At 45.3% G+C, this 22,085-nt stretch overlaps 1 protein-coding gene across 4 annotated transcripts in view; it reads left to right on the forward strand.

Annotated features, from left to right (window-relative positions):
* The window catches only part of LOC140484721 (ras-GEF domain-containing family member 1A-like), a 224,620-nt gene that overhangs the window by 83,572 nt on the left and 118,963 nt on the right, over positions 1 to 22,085 (forward strand). For 2 of the 4 annotated variants that reach the window (XM_072583482.1, XM_072583488.1), the window contains exon 2: positions 3,864 to 3,985. The exons of the other annotated variants lie outside the window; for them this stretch is intronic. Coding sequence is in view for 1 of the 2 variants with exons in the window: in XM_072583488.1 (XP_072439589.1) it covers positions 3,983 to 3,985 (3 nt within the window). In the remaining variant the exon portion in view is untranslated. The remainder of the gene's footprint in view (positions 1 to 3,863; positions 3,986 to 22,085) is intronic. 4 annotated transcript variants of the gene reach the window in all.

Genomic DNA, 22,085 nt, shown 5'->3' on the forward strand with positions numbered 1-22,085 from the left:
TGAGGAGTTAACATTGACATGTTACCAGGAATGATTCCCTTCCTTTTCTTACAGATAGTGCCATGGGATCTTGTAAATCCATCATAGAAAGGACATAGGGCATTGGTTTAACATCTCATCTGAAAAATGGCACTCCTGTCAGACAATAAAGGTTGATTAAACAGAATCTGGGCAAATATTTTGCTAGTCAGAGTTTTATTCAAGCACACATCACAACACTCCAACATTAACTTGTTCCCAGTTCTCACAAAATTATTCCTTAATTCACATATAACCATCACTGTTCCTTAGGTCCATATTGTCTTGGGCATCCCTCAGGCCAGAACGTACCGGATGATAATGCCTGTGACAGTGCAGCACTCCCTCAGTACCATCTTAGTGATCTCTAGAGCTGCAGTCCTAGTGTTTAGGCCCTCAGCTCTGTAAAACGCTCCGTCTTTCTAGCTCCCCATCCTTTGAAGAAGAAAGGGTCAACAATGAAATATGTTACCAGTTTGCTGTGTCAGTAGTGATGGAAAAGATCACATGATAGAGAGAGATGCCGCAATGTGGAACCTTGTTCTTAGTCTTAGAGCATACAAAGTTCATAGGACAATCAATAAAAGGTCATCTCAAACTCAAATTGTGTCTCTTTAGTCTTGCCCAGTACCCACCCTCTTCCAAGACACATTGCTATAATAGCAGATCTTCCTTTAAGGTGATTCTTAAACCCCAATTCTTTGTACAATCTCCTATTGCCTCTATTTGGCTCAGTGTATTTCCTCCTGGAGTGTTACTATGGTGTTAGAGATGCCGTGTAAATGCAACTTGTTGTTTAACTTGATGGCCAGGATTGGCCGGGGCTGATGGAACATTAAAGTCACAGTCACCCCATGGTGACACCATGTTGTCTGACTGTGTCATTGTGGGGGCAGGGTAAGGGCAAGGGGATTTGAAGGTGCCACACTTGCATATTCAGGAAAAGGTTAAGCTCCGAGCAGGGACCTGTCAGATGTGGGCTTACCTTGCAGCAGATAAAGACAAACCTTCTGACCGTTGTGGGGAGATGGTGTTGCAGCTCATGAGGAGTCAGCACCGACTGACCAAGATGCTGGGGTGGTCTTTACTTTCCACTTCCATTTCACACCCCACCCCACCCGCTCATTGAGAAAGTGGCAAAATAAGAGCCCCCGCGACAGGGCTTTCTTGCACATTGTCATGGAGACGGGACCAAACCCACACCAACATCTCTCGCTGCACACTTCCTGCAGGTGCCGCCCACAGTTCTCGCTGTTTGGTTTTAGTTTCAGCCACAGTGCGGGGTGATGTCACACTTTCTGTCACTTTTATGTTGCAAAGAGGGAAGTTCAGTCATCAGCAACAGCAGTCACTTCTTCCAATGCATCATGGGTTTATTCCACCCCAGTAACCATTGTCACTTCCTTCCGGCTTTGTGACACTGCTTGAATTCACTCACTGAGAAAACGTCTTCTTAACAAACACAGAGAATGTTCGAGAAACTCAGCATCAGACTTATAGTATGTAGGAGGCTCTTCAGCCCATCAAGTCTGCACCAACAAAATGCCGTTCTAAATCTACATGAGTCCCACTTTCCAGCACTTTGGCCCATAGCCTTTAATGACTCCCACAGCCCAAACGATGTGCAGGTTAGGTGGACTGGCCATGCTAAATTGCCCGTCGTGTCCAGGGATGTGTAGGTTAGGTGGACCAGCCACAGAAAATGCAGGGTTACAGGGATAAGGTAAGGCAATGAGTCTGGGTGGGGTGTGCTTTGGGGAGTCGGTGTGGACTCGTTGGGCCAAATGGCAACACAGTGTGAACAATGGGAAGCTTCAGAGTGGAGGAGTGATTTCCTCATGCTCCAGTTCCTTCATTGGCCTTCCCCCTCCCCCCCCTCCACCCCCATAACCATACCCTCCCTGAATTTTTCCACTCCTCTTACTTCAACCTCCTGTATTCATCCTTCCCCCTATTGAGCCCTGTACCGGTAGCTGTGCCATCACCTCCCCGCCCCAGCTATGTGAATTGAGTGGGTGTAAAAGATCCCATGAGACCATAGGAAGAGCAAGCGAGTTACTCCCCAGTGCCCTGGCCATAATATTAACTCCTCAATCAACATCACTATATAAAACAGATTAGCTGGTCATTATCCTATTGTTAATTTTGGGAATACCACAAATTGATGTGTCTTATACTACAACAGTGACTCCAGTTCACCTGAAAAGCAATTTAACTCATCTTATAGTCATGAAAAGTTCTATTTAAATGCTGACTAGCTTACTTTTATATGAAACGAGTTAAGACGTTCTTCCACATGAAAGGGGCTATGTAAATGCGACCTCTTTTAGTAAAAGTTGGTTGTCCACTCCAAATCTCCCTTTCCCCCTTTAGCCTGACCTCCTCAACTTGCTGTGATGTTCAGACAATTCAGAAATGTTCAACAGTTTCTTAATAATCCTGACTGTGTTAATAGCTGCACTAACAGCCAACTTAAGATAACCAGATGAGCTAGTAATATGGCTCATTTACTCCTGAAACCAATGTACATTCATGAGTAGGAATCTGTTTATTGCAAGTTAAATGAATTTTTTTAATTACCTACAAACTTCAGGAGTTTAAAGTTATCCATTGCTTTCACCATGGAAACACCTTAGCCAATAAGAGTCAACCAGTCTGCACTCTATTGTGTGAGCGTTAGAAATTTGTCGTTCTTGCATTCGTCCTGATTAGTGCAAAATGAAAAACTCCAGCAACACGTCTCCTGTTTCAGCAAGATCCAACAATGCCTTAAGTTTTTGTACTCTGGATTACTGAGATGTGGAACACGAATATCCCCAGAACACCTCAAATCCTAAATTTCCCAAATAGCTATCCTATCCTATTCCTGCGCACCTACTCCCCCCCCGCCAACTCCCCACATCCCCAATCCTCTAATGCCAGGGCGAAACTGAATCATAGTTGAAAAGTGTGGTGCTGGAAAAACACAGCAGGCCAGGCAGCATCCAAGGAGCAGGAGAATCGACATTTTGGACATAAGCCCTTCTTCAGGAATGAGGCTGGTGTGCCAAGCGGGCTGAAATAAAGGGTAGGGAGGTGGGAATTTGGGGGAGGGGCGCTGGGAATACGATAGGTGGAAGGAGGTGAGGGTGAGGGTGATAGGCCGGAGAGGGGGTGGGGGTCGGAGAGGTTGGGAAGAAGTTTACTGGTCAAGAGGGCAGTGCTGAATCTGGGGTTTGGGACTGAGATAAGGTGGGGGGAGGGGAAATGAGGAAGCTGGAGAAATCTACATTCATCCCGTGTGGTTGGAGGGTTCCTAGGTGGAAGATGAGGCACTCTTCCTCCAGGCATTGTGTGGTCAGGGTCTGGCAATGGAGGAGGCCAAGGACCTGCATGTCCTTGGTGGAGTGGGAGGGGCAGTTAAAGTGTTCAGCCACGGGGCGGTTGGGTTGGTTGGTGCGGGTGTCCCAGAGGTGTTCCCTGAAACATTCTGCAAGTAGGCGGCCTGTCTCCCCAATGTAGAGGAGTTTCATCCTTGAAAGAGGATTCGCAGTAGGTTTCATCCTTGAAACGTCCTGTTTCAAGGATGAAACCAGCATCTGCAGTCGAAACTGAATCATAGACAGAAAACATTTTCCAGCTTTGAGTTTGGCATTTAAGGAAGGATAGACATACATTGGAAACAGCTCAGAGAAGGCTTACCAGACTAATACCCAGAATTGTCTCATAAGGAAAGGTTAGACAGGCTAAGCTTGTATCCACTGGAGTTTGAAAAATTAAGAGGTGACTTGTTTGAAATGTATAAAATCCTGTTTTTTAAATATTTGTGACGTATTGGTCTTGCTGCATTTATTTTCTATCCTTAGTTGCTCTTGAAAGGGTTGTTGTGAGCTGCCTTCTTGAAATGCTGCAGACCATCAGGGAGAGAGTTCCAGGATTTTGACCCAATGATAGTGAAGGAACAGCGATATACCTCCAAGGCAGGATGGTGAGTAGCTTGAAGGGGAACTTGTATATAATGGTGTTCCCTGTGTATCTGCTGCCTCCGTCCTGCTAGATGGAAGTGGTTTTGTGGCTTTGGAAGGTACCATCAAAGAAGTCTTGGTGAATTTCTGTAGTGCGTCTTGTAGATGGTACTGAGTGTCTGTGGTGGAGGGAGTGGATGTTTGTGCCTAACAATAGACTGCTTTTGTCCTGGATGGTGTCAAGCTTCTTGAGTGCTGTTGAAGCCGCACCCATCCATCCAGGCAAGTGGGAAATATTCCATCGCATCCCAACTTGTGCCTTGTGGGTGGGAGACAGACTCTGGGGGGAATCAGAAGGTGATTCGCTGGCGACAGGATTCCTAACCTTTGACCTGCTCTTGTACCTGCAGTATTTATATGGCTAGTTCAGTTTAATTTCTGGTCAAGGGTAACACCCAGGAAGTTGATAGAAGGGAAAAGAGGGACCCTTAAAGGATGGTTACAGGGTTGTTGTGGCTCAGTAGTCAGCACTGATCAGCACATGCCTCACAGCGCCAGGGACCTGGGTTCAATTCCCCTTCAGGCAACTGTCTGTGTGGTGTTTGCACATTCTTGCTGTGTCTATGTGGGTTTTCTCCAGGTGCTATGGTTTGCTCCCACAGTCCAAAGATGTGCAGGTTAGGGTGTATTGGCCATGCTAAATTGTCCAGGGATGTGCAGTATTGCTGGATTAGCCATGGGAAATGTGGGGTTATGGTGATTGAATGGGTCAATATGGGCTCAATGGGCCAAATGGCCTGCTTCCGCACTGTCGGGACTCTGTGTGGAAAGTATGTTTCCTTTTGTCAGTGAACGTAGAACTAAAGATCATAGTTTAAAAATAAAGAGTCACCCATTTAAGATAAACATCAGAAGAATTTTTTTTACTTTCTGAAGGTTGTGAGTCATAAACGTCTGCAGCACTTTGGAACGATCTTCTTCAATAAGCAGTGAAAATGGAACCTTTGAATATTTTTAAGGCAGAGGTACTTAGATTCAAGGTAAACAAAGGAGTGAAAAGTTATGAGAGAGAGACAGGAATGCCATGTAATAAAATCAGCCATGATCCTATTGAAAGGGCTGAGTGACCTATTCCTGATTCTAATTTGTGCATTCACATGTATTCACACCCATTTGATCCAAAATGGGTCAAGATCCTGCAATTCCCTCCCTAATGGCATCAAGGGTCACCCTGCAGCATGTAGACTGCAGTGATTCAAGAAGGCAACTCACCACCACCTCCTCAAAGGCAACCATGATCAAATGGCGGAGCAGACTCGATGGGCCAAATGGCCTAATTCTGCTCCTATACCTTACGAACTAGGGACAGACAATAGAAATGCTGGCCAGTCAGCGATGCCCACATCCTACAAGAGAATAAAAGTATTCACAGACCTCCCGGGCCCCATATCAACCCTGTGCACCTGAAGGGGTGTTAGGTGAATTAAACTCTGCTCCCCTCGTGTTTTCTATGCCGTGTGGACAGGGAATCGGAGGCAAGTTAGTTTTCAGAGTCTACGCTGAGGGCTTGAGTTCAGGGATTTTGGAGGATTCAGAGCCACATGAAGCTCACCCACCAGGAAGGACTCAAAGTGCAACCCATTCACTAAAAGCACCCTGGGAACAAGGAAAGTTTGCAAGCAAAGGTTCCTATGGCACCGACTGCACAGTCAGATCACAGCCTTGACGCCAGTGTGAGGGGGTGTTTGGTGGGCACGGGGACTGGTGACGTCGGATTGAGGTCAGTCCGCTGGTGGGTAACCGTGGGGGGGCTTGCAGGAGGTTCAATGCACCGTGGGTTTAATTTGAATCATTGGGTGACAGCACATAGACTGTGTCACCACAACTCATCGGAATCCCTGTTGTCATTTCTCAGATTTTTGTGGTCATCAACCTTCAAGCTTTCAATCTGAGTGTCTGCTGTATGTATTCAATACTGCATACAAGCAAAACAAAACTGATTCATCTTGGTCTGTGCACTATTTTGTTCAATTTGGAACATTTAGCCTGTTAGAGGCGCCACATCAATGTTAGTTGAGCCCATTCCTGCTGCTAATTTGTACATTTGTGCAAAGATCCTATTTAACTCATTCAGGAGATGTGGAAATCACTGGCTGGGCCAGCATTTGTTGCACGTTCTTTCGTGCACATCCAGAAGGTGGTGGTGAGCTGAGTGAAGCCAATATTGCCACCCAATGACTTTATGGAGTTTGTACATTCTCCCCGTGTCTGCGTGGGTTTCCTCCGGGTGCTCCGGTTTCCTCCCACAGTCCAGAGGTGTGCAGGTCAAGTGAATTGGCCATGCTAAATTGCCCATAGTGTTAGGTGCATTCATCAGAGGGAAATGGACCTGGGTGGGTTACTCTTCGGAGGGTTGGTGTGGATTTGTTGGGCTGAAGGGCCTGTTTCCACACTGTAGGGAATCTAATCTATGCACAAGATTGGAGTTTGAGTAAATTGCTGCTGCTTTTGTGTTAATGATAGTGTTCTAATGATCAATCACTCATCAGGGATTCAGTAACTCAGTGGGTTAGTTACTTTGAAGCAATAAAACACATTATAAGTTATGAAGCATTATAGCTGACTGATTGATTTCTCTGTGTGCAGCTCACATACTCACAGCAAACTAAGTGGTCAGCAGAGTCGTGCAATGCTCAGACACAGAACTTGGTCAAGATATAAGTCAAAAGGTTTCTGGCTATTAACAAATCAAGAGAGATGGACATAATTCAGTTTAAAGAATCATAGAGCTAAAACAGTCATGAATGGCCTTCTTCTGGTCCTATGTTCCTACCAGAATCATAGAATCCCTATGGTGCAGAAAGAGGCCATTTGGCCCATCACATCTACACCGACCCTCCAAAGACCATCCCACCCAGACCCTAGCCCACACCCTATCCCCATGGCTAGCCCATCTAGCCTGCACATCGCTGAACTCTATGAGTAATTTAGCACAGCCAGTCCACATAACCTGTACACGTTTAGATTGTGGGAGGAAACCAGAGCACCCGGAGGAAGCCCATGCAGACCCAAGGAGAAGGTACCAACTCCACATAGACAATCACCTGAGGCTGGAATCAAACCCAGATCCCTGGCACTGTGAGGCACTGAGCCACATTGTCACGCATTGTGTGTTATATACATACATTGCATTGGAGTCTCTAAAGGTAAGCTCTCAGTTAAAAGGTTTGGGATATAATGTGTGTAAAAGTTTTTGATCAGCCATAATCAAATTAAGTGATGGAACAGATTCAATGGGCTGAATGGCCTACTCCTATTCCTAAGTTCCACCTCAGCAATTGCAACACCCAACACAATATCTGCACATTTACCATGATTACCCATTTCACTTACAAGGCTATTGACTGATTTTCCCAAATCCGCAGTCCCTGAACAGGAGTCTCATACAAAGGTCCTCAGTGAGGACCAACATGTATCATCAGCATCATGGTCATCAACATTCCAGGGTTTTCCTGAGATTGAGGACTAATTTCCCAGGCACTGCTGCAAACAGTACCCCTGCAGGAAACCTCAGGTGAGGTTAGACACAATTGCATTAACCCAGTGGTCCAGCAAGCCTAACATTCAGCATTCCTGACAAAAGGGAGAGAGAGAGAGAGAGACAGAGAGAGACAGAGAGAAAGTCGAAAAGTGTGGTGCTGGAAAAGCTGGTAGGTCAGGCAGCATCTGAGGAGCAGGAGAATTGACATTTAGGGCATAAGCCCTTCATCAGGAATGTTGAGGGGGGGAAAGGGCGGAGAGATAAATAGGAGGGTGAAGGTAAGACTGGGGGGAAGTTAGCAAAAGAGAGAAAGAGACAGAGAACACCTCATTTTCCTGATTCTGACAGTTTTGGTGAACAGAAGCAGCACTTATACAAATATGAATGCATACCAATTTGCTGACGTTGTGAATCCTATTTAGCTCATTCAGTGGATGTGGAAGTCACTGGCTGGGCCAGCATTTATTGCACAGCCCTACGTGCACATCAGGAAGGTGGTAGTGAGCTGAGTGTAGCCAATATTGCCCACCAACTAGCAGCACCAGGGAACAGGAGGAGGTCAGTCATTCAGTTAGGTCACAACTGACCTGTATTTTAATCCCAACCACCCAACTTGCATCCGCAATTCTTATGTTAGCCCAAGATCTATCAACCTCACTTTAGAGACTTTCAATTGATTCCCTGCATCCAACATGGAGAGGTATTACCGCTGAATCGTTAATCTAGAGACTCTGGTAATGTTCTGGGGACCTGGGTTCAAATCCCACCACGGCAGATGATGGCATTTGAATCCAGTAAAAATCTAGAATTATGGATCTAATGATGACTATGAATCTATTGTTGATTGTCAGAAAAAAACTATCTGGTTCACTAATGTCCTTTAGCAAAGGAAACTGCCATCCTTACCTAGTCTGAGACAAAAACAAAATAGTGCAGATGCTAGAATCCAAAGTAGACGTACAGGAGGCTGGAAGAACACAGCAAGCCTGTTGAAGGGCTCCTGTCCGAAATGTCGATTTTCCTGCTCCTCAGATGCTGCCTGACCTGCCATGCTTTTCCAGCGTCACTCTAATCTCTGTACCCTTACCTGGTCTCTCTTAAGTGTGACTCCAAACTCACAGTGATGTGGTTGACTCTTTACTACCCTCTGGGTAGCCAGGGATGGGCAATAAATGTTGGCCTAACCAGTGATGCCCACATCCTATGAATGAATTTTTAAAAAGCTGTTTGTTGGAAAGACTCCAGGATTTTCACTGACCTTTAGATGAGGAAGTGCTTCTTGATAATCACCTTTAGATTGGCTCTAACTTTAAGATGATGTCCGTTTCTTCAGGTGTCTGACACCAGAGGAAATATTTGTCCCTCTCTTCGACCCATCAATTGCATCAATCTTATTAAATACCTCATGGTAGATGGTGTCCAGATGTTACCTAGGCGAAAGTGAGGACTGCAGATACTGGAGATTAGAGTCGAGAGTTGAAAAGCACAGCAGGTCAGGCAGCATCAGAGGAGCAGGAAAGTTGGCATTTTGGGCAAAATCCCTTCAACACTCTCAACTCTAGATGTTATCTGTCACGTAACTGTGATAAAATGCACAGATATACTAATTTAGGGTGTAGGTTTGCTCGCTGAGCTGTAGGTTTGATATCCAGACCTTTCATTACCTGGCTAGGTAACATCATCAGTGGCGACCTCCAAGTGAAGCGAAGCTGTTGTCTCCTGCTTTCTATTTATATGTTTGTCCTGGATGGGGTTCTTGGGGTTTGTGGTGATGTCATTTTCTGTTCGTTTACTGAGGAGTTGATAGATGGTATCCAGATCTATGTGTTTGTTTGTGGCGTTGTGGTTGGAGTGCCAGGCCTCTAGGAGTTCTCTGGAATTCACAAACCTTGCAGATATACTAGTCCTGAACTAAAAAAGTCTAACTGGGCAAAATAGAATAGAGGCAGGAAGAATGTTACTGATGATGGAGGAGTTTGGAACCTGAGATCACAGGATAGGGTAAACCATTTCGGACTGGGATGTAAAGAAATGTCTTCACCCAGAATTCACTTCCACAGAAACAAATCAAAGTCAAAACATTGGATGAATTGGGTATGTCACTTGGGGATAAAGGGATCAAAGGCTATGGGGGAGTAAAAGGGAGCATTGGATGATCATCCAATGTACTCCTGGTTCTGTTTTCTATAATGCGATGGTTCTATAACAGCAACATTGAGTAAAGGAATCAGGGCTCAAGTACGGTGATGATTGAACAATGAGTGAGTTAGGGGTGCAGGTTCCCCTATCGCAACACAGTGCCCAAAAGACCCTCAAAGTCACCTTTCCAATCTCTGTGACAAATAATACAATGTTACCCTGTAAAATTGTCAGTCAGATTCCACAGTATGATTTGGTCTACATTTTTAGCAAATGTGCTGCCTGTGGGAGTCAGTGACAGACCCCTCCAGAATAAGGGCTCAGTAATCAGTGAGTTGACTGTTTTCTGTTATCCGTATCTTTGTGCATAGAACTTTGGGGTGGCACTGTGGCTTGGTGTTTAGCACTGTTGCCTCACAGCGTCGGGACCCAGGTTCGATTCCCACATTGGGTGACTACCTGGTGTGTGGAGTTTGCATATTCTCCCCATGTCTCCATGGATTTCCTTCTACAATCAAAAGATGTGCAGGCCAGGTAAAATGGCCATACTAAATTGCTCATGGTGTTCAGGGATGTGCAGATTAGGTGCGTTAGTCTGGGATAATATAGAGTAGTAGGGGAATGGGTCTGGGTGGGCTACTCTTCGGAGGTCACTATGGACTTGTTGGGCTGAAGAGCCTGTTTCCACACTGTAGGGAGTCTGTGATTCTATGAATAAGCCCCTAAATGGGGTGGCATGGTGGCTCAGTGGTTAGCATGCTGCCACATGGCTTCAGGGACCTGGGTTTGATTCCCATGTCGGGCTGTGTGAAGTTTACATATTCTCTCTGTGTCTGTGAGGGCTTCCTCCAGATGCTCTGGTTTCCTCCCACAGCCCAAAGGTGTGCAGGCCAGGTGAAATGGCCATGGTAAATTGTCCATAGTGTTCAGGGATGTGTAGGTTAGGTGCATTAGTTTGGGGTAAATGTGGGGGAGTGGGTTTGGGTGGGTTACTGTTCAGAGGGTCAGTGCAGACTTGTTGGGCCAAATGACCTGTTTCCACACTAGGTAACCTAATCTAATCTAAATTAGACCAATTTCCCTGTGGGCTCTGGTGGGCTGCTCTGGGAATGGGCACTGTGGGGGATATTTGTAAGAGGGATGATTTCGAGCAGGTTTTTTTTTAGATTACTTACAGTGTGGAAACAGGCCCTTCGGCCCAACAAGTCCACACCGCCCCGCCGAAGCGTAACCCACCCATACCCTTACATCTACATCTACCCCTTACCTAACACTACGGGCAATTTAGCATGACCAATTCACCTGACCTGCACATCTTTGGACTGTGGGAGGAAACCGGAGCACCCGGAGGAAACCCATGCAGACACAGGGAGAATGTGCAAACTCCACACAGTCAGTCGCCTGAGGCGGGAATTGAACCCGGGTCTCTGGCGCTATGAGGCAGCAGTGCTAACCACTGTGCCACCGTGCTGCCCACAGCGCCAGAGACCCGGGTTCAATTCCCGCCTCAGGCGACTGACTGTGTAGAGTTTGCACAGAACACAATTATGAGACAGAACACAATTCAAGAGCCTTGCAACAGGGATCTGTTAGAGTGAGTGCAAAAACACAACAAAAAGTGTGGAAAATAAATAACATGAAAAATAGTGGGGGTGTTGGGAGGTGGGGGTGGCAGGAAAATTCATCAGAAACTCATTAATAAGACATCATGAATCATTTGGACAGAAGACAAGCAAGTTCAGATGTATTTACCCAATGCTGAAGAATTCACAGTAAGATTTTCTTCTGGCAAGTCATATGTTTTACTGTAAGCCACTTCCCAATTGTGCTTTTAGAAAATAAGAGAAGCAAAGTCTGGACTTTCCAAAAAGAGGAGCGTATATTTGTGTTCTATGCCTGCTACCTCATTGTAGAACACAATTAAGAAATGCTGCAGGCAGGAATGATTTATGCAGGAACTAAACAAGGAGACTAGCTTTCTCACATCTAGGCAGTCTGTTTGTTGGTAACAACCCCCTCAGCGACCAAACAACGCACCCCTACCAAAAACTCCTCCACCGTCACTTCTCAGTCACATCATTGGGGAGAGCCAATGTGTCTCACAGAGGGGGACAATGACACAGACAAACACAAGGCCATTGTGTACTTGCCTGCTTCTTGAAATTTCCAGATGTCTCTGTGGCAACTGAATTTTGATCAAAATAAAAGATGAGGAGTTTCCAATTTGGGAAACTCGAAAACCTCATTTGCAAATACGTTGCTGCATGAATCATGGTTTTCTGAAAAAAGCAGGAGCACTTTCTACCACATGAAACCGTTTATTTGGCAGTTTGAACGGAAGCAAAATACTGAGGCATCCAACTGTTTTTCCTTCATTAGGAGGTCTCTGGTTTGACAACATCACAACATTACCACCACTTACCCTTTAAGGAATGTCTAAAAGTTGTGGTTCCAAACTTTCATAACCAATATTCCTGGAGTTTTAGTCATTTGAACATTTGCCTTAATGGCCTGGACAGTCATATTACCTTTCATTCATCCCAGCTCACCAGGTTATTAAATGAAAATAAAAAAATAGATATGGTTCCTGAAATAATTCCACAAAGCCTGGTATCCTGTCACCAAGTCACCCTCTACTTGCACATGACACTGATCCAGCTCCTCAGAGTGAACAGAACCTATCTGTTGAATGCCAATTCGTTGTTCATAGAATCAGTACAGTGTGCCAGCTGGCTATTCAGCCCATCAATTCTACATCAACCCTCCAAAGAACATCCCACCCAGACCCAGCTCCCCCTACCCATTTCTCATGGCTAATCCACCTAGCCTGCACATTCCTGGACACTATGGATGATTTAGCAGGACCAATCCAGCTAATTTGCACATATTTTGACTGTAGGAAGAAACCGGAGCACCCAGAGGAAACCCACACAGACATGGGGAGAATGTACAAATTCCATACAGTCGCCCGAGGGTGGAATCGAACCCAGGTCCCTGGAACTGTAAGGCTGCATGCTAGCCACTGAGCCACCCTGACACTTCTGTTTATGTCAGCCAGGGCTCCCCGATTGGACCAGATTAACAGCCCCAATCAGGGAACTCATATTCAATGAGCTGCACCTGGTTGACTTGTTTCTAGTTCCTTACATCTAATGTTTCCTCTGGATATTAATGTCCAATTCCTGGAGGCATCAGGACAACCTTGGATCTTTGGGAACCACACCCAACCGACTATACAGAATACAGAGCAAGTCACAGGCTAGGAGCAGATGAGAATTAATGCAAAGATGAAATTAGGGGTAAGGCAAATTTTTGTCCACTCAGAGAGTGTTGAGTGTTTGGAATTCTCTTCCTGAAGCAAAGTGGTGGAAGCAAAGTCTTTGAATACTCTCAAGGCAGAGGTCGCAACAGATTCTTGATCAGCAAGGGGGTGAAAGGTTATCAGGGATAAGCAAGATTGTGGAGTACTCCAATCTTAACGAATGGATGGATCAGGTTCAAGGGAATCAACGTATGGCATAGAGGTAATGGAGCAATGAAATTAACAACTGGTTCTGACTGGTTACATATAACTATCACCTTCTCAGAAATCAACTTTGTTGTAAAGTTTTAATGAAGTGGTCGCACATGAGCTCCAGGTTTTAGAGATTGAGCAGCAGCTGGAGATATTGTGGCATTGCCATGAAGCTGAGAGATATGTGGATGGCCTGTTATCATCACATCGCAGTCTCTGGAAGCTTGCTGGATGCATTTCCTATCTCACAGCAACGGCTACACTTCAAAGAATCTTCAATTGACTGTAAAACTCTTTGAGATGTCCTGCAGTTGTGACCCAAAAGGAGCTGGATAAGTCCTGACATTCTTTTGATCAAAGATGCACCTCCATGAAAGAATGATAGCACATTGTGTGTTACACAGTATAGCAGTCCCATTGTTATAAAGCAACAAGGAATTCTGACTTGTCGCGAGCAATGCCACAGGAAAGCTACTGGTACGTAAATAGCTTCATAGAAGCAGAAATAAAATTAGCCATCTTAAAAGCATCCTGTCATGCATTTTACAAAGCAATTAAACAGAAGCCATCAGTCAGCCCAGAAGTTATCGCTGCAACATGTAATCAATGGAACAGTAAAAGATTGGTCCCGTGTCAGTGCAGCTGTTTTTCTTTGTTATCTCATGTGAAGAACTGCATAGAAATGACTGCACAGAAACAGGCCATTCAGCATAACCTATTAACACCATCTCCACCTAACTCTGTTCCCACTGTTCTTCATCTCATCCTATTATCATATCCTTCCATTTCTTTCCCCCTCATGTGGTGATCTATATTCCGTTAAATGCACCTCATTGCAGTGACTTCCACACTCCTGTGGTTCTCTGAGTAAAGAAATTTCTCCTGTGGTCCCCACTGAATTAATTAGCTATCAGCTCGTAGTTATGGCTTCCAGTTTTAGGCTCCTACCTCAACTGGAGATATTTGCTCTCTATCAATCTTGTGAATCCTTCCCTCACAATCTGGAAGACCTCCAGCAGCCCTCAATCCTTTGCAGATTGAAACATGCCAGTTTGTTCCAGAGAAGACCACGTCGTCTCCTGAACAAGATTCAATCTGGGAAGATGTACTGGAGATAACGCAGAAAGCACTAACAGATGGCCAGGGGATCACATGCAAATCTACACCCAAGTTAGGGTGGCGTACTCATCATTTCATCTGTGAAATACACTGTGTATACATTGGTACAGCTGTCTCATTGTGGCAGAATGTGGTTTTCATTCCTGATGAAGGGCCTTTGCCCAAAACATTGATGTTTCCTGCTCCTCGGATGCTGCCTGACCTGCTGTGCTTTTCCAGCCCCACTCTAATCTTGACTCATTGTGGCAGTGGTAAGTCACTGGGCTGGTAATGCTCTGGGTACCTGGATTCACATCGCATGGTTGATGATTCAAGTTTAACTTCAGTAATAAACGGCGGCCATCACTGATTGTCATTAAACGCCCTCTGATTCACTAATACCCTTCAAGGAAGGCAATTTGACATTTCTCCCAGGTGTGGCCTACAAGTGACTTCACGCTCAAACAATGTGGATGATTCTTATCTGCCTTCTGGACACTTTGGGAAAGAAATGCTGGCTTAGTCAGTGATGTTCACTTTCCAAGAACAAAAAATAAAAAAGCACTCCATTATTGCCTTGAACTGTCTGCAGTGCAGGAGTGTGCAGAGATTAATAAACTCTACTTGAGGACGTTCAGAACTTCAGATGATATCACAGGAGACTTGAAGTGAGTTTGAAGACATACATTTGATTCAGGTGATGTTTCCTGAAACATACATAAGTCGCGGGGATAGTATATTCTGCTTCGCTCCTATTCCTGTCACACTGATGGTTTATGATTCCGGGAATTCAATATAAGTAAATATAAAATGACATCCGCACTGGAGGATTAATGGTTGGTAAATAATTACTGCACATTTAATCAACAAATAGCCATTGGGAAATATAAAGAGATAAAGAAAGATATATATCATAGGCAGACCAAGAAAATGATAAAATGGAAAAAGAATTGCATAGAGATAGGCATTTTAAATTGCATATTGTTTGCATCTCTTGTTTTCCAAACCAGCAGATACACAAAACACTGCAAACGTGCAGCAGAATCTTCATCAGTTCTGAAGGCAAAAGGATGGGGTTTAACAGTTTAGACTGAAGACCTTACAACCAAGCTCAGAACGTCTCTACAATCCTGTGTCATACAGTTTGCTTTCTTACTGATAAAGTGACAACAGCTGTGAGCACCCCAGCTGTGTCTCACTGCTCTTTGCTGAACAATGGTTTTACTCTCACTCTTTCACTGTGGTTTCATGCTGGAGTAATCTATTTTTGTCCTTGACTACACTTCAAAACAAGAAATTTGTTTTTGTGATTACAAAACCATCAGCTGCAATGAAACATTCCAATGGGTATCTCCCAATTGGCATTGCTCTTTAACCAACACACCCAATGTGTTCATACCAAGATCACGTCTGTTTTATTGAGTCAATGGGCGGAATTTTCTGGACAGGGTGACTTCATTAGGCAGGAGGTAAAAATTCCTTTTCTCAGTTAATCTCTGCTATTAAGGTCTCTGAAACTTCCAGGAAGTTCAGCTCTCCCGATTCTATTTGCATTCATTAGAATGTCATGAATACCCATTAACACTTCAGGCCACCATGTTCAAAGTCTCAATTTTGTTAGATAAAAAAGTGGGAAACACTCATGTTCACAAATGTGGTTGTGTGTATGACACATCAACCTGGAAAGTGTAGATTTATCAGCTCTGGGGAAGGTAAAGCCCTTCAATAATTCGCTTCTTTATAAATAAGTTGGTTCCTTTGCACTGAGTGTCAGTGATGTAGTCTGTCTGAGTCAATCAGCCCATGAGAGATCTAAGTCATATAACAGTCTGTCTTCATGTGGTTAAATGCTGACTGTAAGAGGGCCAAAGTCTCATTAAGCCTACAAGCCTATTTAAAGTGTTTACACTGGCAGATGATTTTCTATTCATTCATGGGATTTGAGCACTGTGGGCAAGGCCAGCATTGAAGGCATTTAAGAGTTAACCACATTGCTGTTGCTCTGGGTCATATATAGGCCCAGACGAGGTGTGGATGGCAGATTTACTTTCATAAAGAGCTTTAGTAAATCAGATGGGGTTTTTTTTAACAACAATTGAAAAAGGTTAGATGGCCACCATTTAATTCCAGTTATTTATCATATTCAGACTTTGCCATCTTCCATGGTAGGATTCAAACCCATGTCCCCAGAACAGTAGTCTGGTTGCTAACCCAGTGACATTACCACCACCCCTCTGTGTGAGAAGCAGCACCACGGTTGTGCAAATAAGATATTCTTTCCCTTCACCATCAATACTCAATGGCAGCAGCGTTTACCAGTTACATGATGCACTACAGAATTTATCCAAGCCTCTTAGACGGCACCATCTAAACCATAGTCTATACCACCCAGAAAGATAAGGGCAGCAGATGCATGGGGATATCACCATCTAGATGTTTCCGTCCAAGCCAAACACTATCTTGACTTGGAAACCTGTTTCCCTTCCTGCACTGTCATCAGATCAAAATCCTGGAACTCCCTCCCTTATGACATTCTGGGTCTACCTACAGCACATGGATATTTAAAAAATGCATTCACAGGATGTGGGCATCATTGACCAGACCAGCGTTTATTGCCCATCACTTTGTGCCCAGAGGGCAGTTACGAGTTGAGATGGATCTGGAGTTATATTAGGCCAGACTAGGTTAGGATGGCAATTTCCTTCCCTAAAGGATGTTAGTGAACCAGATGGGTTTTTTCCCCTGACAATCAGCAATGGCTTCGTGGTCATCACTGAGTTTTTACTGAATTCAAATTCCTCCATTTACCATGGAAAGATTTGAACCCAAGTCCCTGGGACATTACCTGGCCTAATGATAATACCACTAGGCCTTACCTGAGTGCAGTGATTCAGGAAGGCAGCTCACCACCACCTTCTCAAGGACAACTGGGGATGGGCAATAAACGCTGGTCTACGCAGTGAACATATGAATAAAAGTAAGTTGCACAGAATATGAACTGGCCGTCGAGCCTGATTGGTGAGCAAAAGGTCAAAAAGTGTGGCTCTGGAAAAGTACAGCAGGTCAGGCAGCAGCCGAGGAGCAGGAGAATGGACATTTTGGGCACAGACCTTTCATCAGGAATTGGGCTTACGCTGAAAATGTCGATTCTCCTGCTCCTCGGATGCTGCCTGACCAGCTGTGCTTTTCCAGCACCACACTTTCTGACTCTGATCTCCAGAATCTGCAGTGCTTACTTTCTCCTGGTGGGTAAAGGTCATGAGCCTAAAATGATGATCCCATTATTCTCTCCCCAGATGCAGCCTGACCTGCTGAGCTTTTTAATATTCTGATACCAGATTTCCAGCATCTGCATCATTCTGCTTTTGAGTTTGTGATCTATAGAGACATTTACATCCTCCACAACCCCATCCCATCCCTCTTCATCACACCCTATCAACATCCCCCTGTGTAATTATCCCTATCGAGTACAACATTCAGCACTGGCACTGTTAAAGAAATGCCACGTTTCAGATCAGGTGCTAAACCATGGTAGCACTTCACTGTCAGGTTGGTTGAGAAAGGTGCTGTTTCAGAGCAGAAAAGGGGAACTGACCCCTCAGGAACATCTAGACAATAAGAGGAGACAGATTTAAAGAAATTAGCAATTTGAGTTGCTGTCATCAGCAACACACTATCCAAAAGGGCATGGAGGCAGATCCAATGCTGATGTATAAGGATTTGGGGAAATATTTGAATGGAAAATTAAGTGTAGGGTTATTAGGGATGAGGGGTGCTGACTGGATGGCTCCTTCTGAGCTCACATTTGCTAAAGTGAGAACCCATGTTAACTTTGACTAGAGGTGTGCTGGATCACCTGAGTGGATGTCACTAGTACCTAAAGGTGCGCTGGATCACCTAAGTGGATGTCACTAGCACCTAAAGGTGCGCTGGATCACCTGAGTGGATGTCACTAGCACCTAGAGGTGCGCTGGATCACCTGAGTGGATGTCACTAGCACCTAGAGGTGCGCTGGATCACCTGAGTGGATGTCACTAGCACCTAGAATTGTGCTGGATCACCTGAGTGGATGTCACTAGCATCTAGAATTGTGCTGGATCACCTGAGTGGATGTCACTAGCATCTAGCAGTTTCCTGGATCATCTGACTGGATGTCACTAGGACCTAGATGTGCGCTGGATCACCTGAGTGGATATCACTAGCATCTAGAGGTGCGCTGGATCACCTGAGTAGATGTCACTAGCATCTAGAGGTTCCCTGGATCACCTGAGTGGATGTCACTAGCACCTAGAGGTGCGCTGGATCACCTGAGTGGATGTCACTAGCACCTAGAGGTGTGCTAGATCACTGGAGTGGATGTCACTAGCACCTAAAGGTGTGCTGGATCACCTGAGTAGATGTCACTAGCAAATTAGCAGTAACAGCTTAGAAGGCGATGAATTATTTATCTCTGCTCTTGAAGCAGTCTGGTTTTTTAAAAAAGAATACACAGATATTTCTCTGCAGCTCCTCGCTGCTGCTTCTCATGCACCATGGAAACCAAGGCCATCAGATTCAGCTTGATGTAGTAAACGCTCCTGACATTCTGGAAAAATAATGGTATTTGTTATTTATGGTTGACATTGCTTTTGTTTCATTAAACTCTGAAATGATTGGGAGATGGCACCTGGATCATGTGGCCACCAGTCAGGCATACACAAGCCAATGACAGCTGGAGCCATTTACAGCTAACACTCTGCAGGATTCCACAACAACAATGACGATGTAGTCATGTATTGCCTTCAATGGAATAAATTCTTCTAAAGCATTTTACAGTGGTGATTACCAAATAGAATTTGTCACTGAGACACGAGGGATATAAGACCATGAATGCTTTGCCAAGGAGGTAGGCTCTTAAAAGGGGGCAGGCTAGTTAGCACAGCTCAATGGCTAGTATGGAGAAAGTGAGGACTGTGGATGCTGGAGATCAGAGTGCAGTCTGTTGGAGTGCAGATCCAACTGCATGGGATCAATGTGGATTTCACCAGTTTCCTAATGTCGCCTCTCCCCACTTTATCCCAGATCCAACTCGGTACCGCACTCTTGACCAGTCCTACCTGTCAATCTTCCTTCCCACCTATTCACTCCACCCTCCTCTCTGACCTATCACCTTCACCCCCATCTTCACCTACCTATTGCATTCCCCCCACCACCCTCCCCCCCCACCCCCCTCCGGCCCACTAGCCTCATTACTGATGAAGGGCTTATGCCCGAAATATCCACAATCGAGGAGGGGCAAGACCAAAAGAGTATTTGAAAAGGGATAGAGGTTAGAAGGAACTCACCATCACCTTCTCAAGGATGGACATGGAAAAACTGGCCCAACCACTAAAGTCAATATCCCATGAAGGAATGAAAAAATATACAACTTGGCCCACCATGTCAGCAGCTCCCCTTACACCCACCCCCAATCCTGAAGAAGGGATACACCCAAAATGTTATGGGCCAGGTGCTGGCAGGTGGGACTAGATTAGGTTGGGACACCTGGTCGGCATGGATGAGTTGGACCAAAGGTCTGTTTCCATGCTGTACATCCCTATGACTATGACTCACCTTCTTGAATGCTCCCTGACCTGCTGTGCTTTTCCAGCACCACACTCTCGACTCAATCGTTAGTATGTAAGTTCACTCAGTTGGCTGGATGGCTGGTTTGTGATGCAGAGTGACGCCAACAGCGTGGGTTCAATTCCCGCACTGGCTGAGGTTACCATGATGGACTCTCCTTTTCAGCTTCTACCCTTGTCTGAGCCCTGGTGACCCTCAGATTAACTCATCACTGGTCATTTCTCTAATGACAGAGCAGACCTATGGTCCTCTGGGACTATGGCTACTTCAGTGTTGAACAGCACCAACAGTCTGGATCCCCTCCACATTCTGGCTGAGGTAGAGCTGAGACCTGCTTCCTCACTTGCCCCTGCATACTCAATGCAGACTGGTGCCCCTCAGGTCTGAGAACCAACTACCTTTAATATGCTGACCATCCCTTGTGGACTGTGGCTAATCAGCCCCCTTAGAGGCAAGAAGATTTAGGGAGAGAATTCCAGAGCTTTGGGGCTGCCTTTGGTGCATTAATTAAAATGGGGTCAACCAAGATTCTACAATCGAGGAGGGGCAAGACTAAAAACGTATTTGAAAAGGGATAGAGGATAGAAGGAACTCACCATCACCTTCTCAAGAATGGACATGGAAAAACTGGCCCAACCACCAAAGTCAATATCCCTTGAAGGAATGAAAAAATATACAACTTGGCCCACCATGTCAGCAGCTCCCCTTACACCCACCCCCAATCCTGAAGAATAGATACACCCGAAACGTTGACTTCTTCACCTCCTGATGCTGCCTGGCTTGCTGTGTTCTTCCAGCCTCCTGCCTGGCTACCCTGGATTCCAGCACCTGCAGTTTTCTTGTCTCGAACACAATTCACCATGCAGTCAGCCTCCAAACTGCACTCTGTGAGAGAGTAAGGAAAAGGCGATACATGTCTGAAAACTGAAAATACCCGAAAACCTTTCGAAAGTGGACCCAAGTGGATTTGTAGATACAGTGAGTTTGGGCCCTTTGGAAAAATCTTTCTTTTTAGGTCTATTCGCATAGTTTGAAAACAAACTTCCCTTGGACCTAAATTTGAAGTTTCTTTTTCCCAAAAGGTCCTATGGGGGAAAATGTATACAAAAACTGAAAAGGTCACCACATAGGTTACTACTCAGTACTTAGGGAATGGCTACATTGGTGTAGAGAAGAGAGAGCAAAACCAGAACAGAGGGCACCCTGAAGTTGTGAAGGGTGCTGACGTGATTCACTGCCAATGACGAATGTTTGAAGATAAAAAAAAGGGAAACATGGCAATTGATTTAGGCACAGCAAGATCCCACCAACAGCGCAGTGAGATAACTACCACATGATCAGATTTCCTTTCCAATGCCGTTGGTTGAAGAATAGATATTGACAGCTGAAATCGAGCCATGTGATTAGATGATTAGATTAGATTACTTACAGTGTAGAAACAGGCCCTTCGGCCCAACAAGTCCACACCGCCCCGCCGAAGCGTAACCCACCCATACCCCTACATCTACATCTACATCTACCCCTTACCTAACACTACGGGCAATTTAGCATGGCCAATTCACCTGACCTGCACATCTTTGGAGTGTGGGAGGAAACCGGAGCACCCGGAGGAAACCCACGCAGACACGGGGAGAACGTGCAAACTCCACACAGTCAGTCGCCTGAGGCGGGAATTGAACCCGGGACTCTGGCGCTGTGAGGCAGCAGTGCTAACCACTGTGCCACCGTGCCGCCCACACAAAAGGGCAAAGGGCAAGGGGATGTGGTGTGTTGGTTCTTGGTTTTGTGTCACATCCAAACGCTGACCTTCGTTCTGCCACAAGCCTTGGTGGCATAAGATCCTCAGGCTTTGATGGTGTTAATGTTTCCGAGCCCTGGCATTGATGTACCGTAGGAGCTGACCCATTCTCATCTGGAAGAGGGAGGCAGATGGGGAGACATTGTTTACTTGTGGCTTCACTCCTCTGGGCTCTCTGCCTCCCTGGGAAATCCCCAAAATATGTTGGCTTCCAGGACTGGGCTGGAGACAGACTGGCATCTTGTGGGTACCAGGCAGCGCCTGTGCATCAGCCTTTCTGACTGGCATATGTTCCGCAGATGTTTTCCGCACTACCTTTTGTAATTTGGGTGCTGGAGCCAGGGAGAACACTGAACATAGAACTGTACAAGCCCTTTGGCCCACAATGTTGAGCATTTATCTTGATCTAAGATCAACCTAAACTACACT

Source organism: Chiloscyllium punctatum, chromosome 13 (genome assembly GCF_047496795.1).
Source record: "Chiloscyllium punctatum isolate Juve2018m chromosome 13, sChiPun1.3, whole genome shotgun sequence".
NCBI classification, from domain to species: Eukaryota; Metazoa; Chordata; class Chondrichthyes; order Orectolobiformes; family Hemiscylliidae; genus Chiloscyllium; species Chiloscyllium punctatum.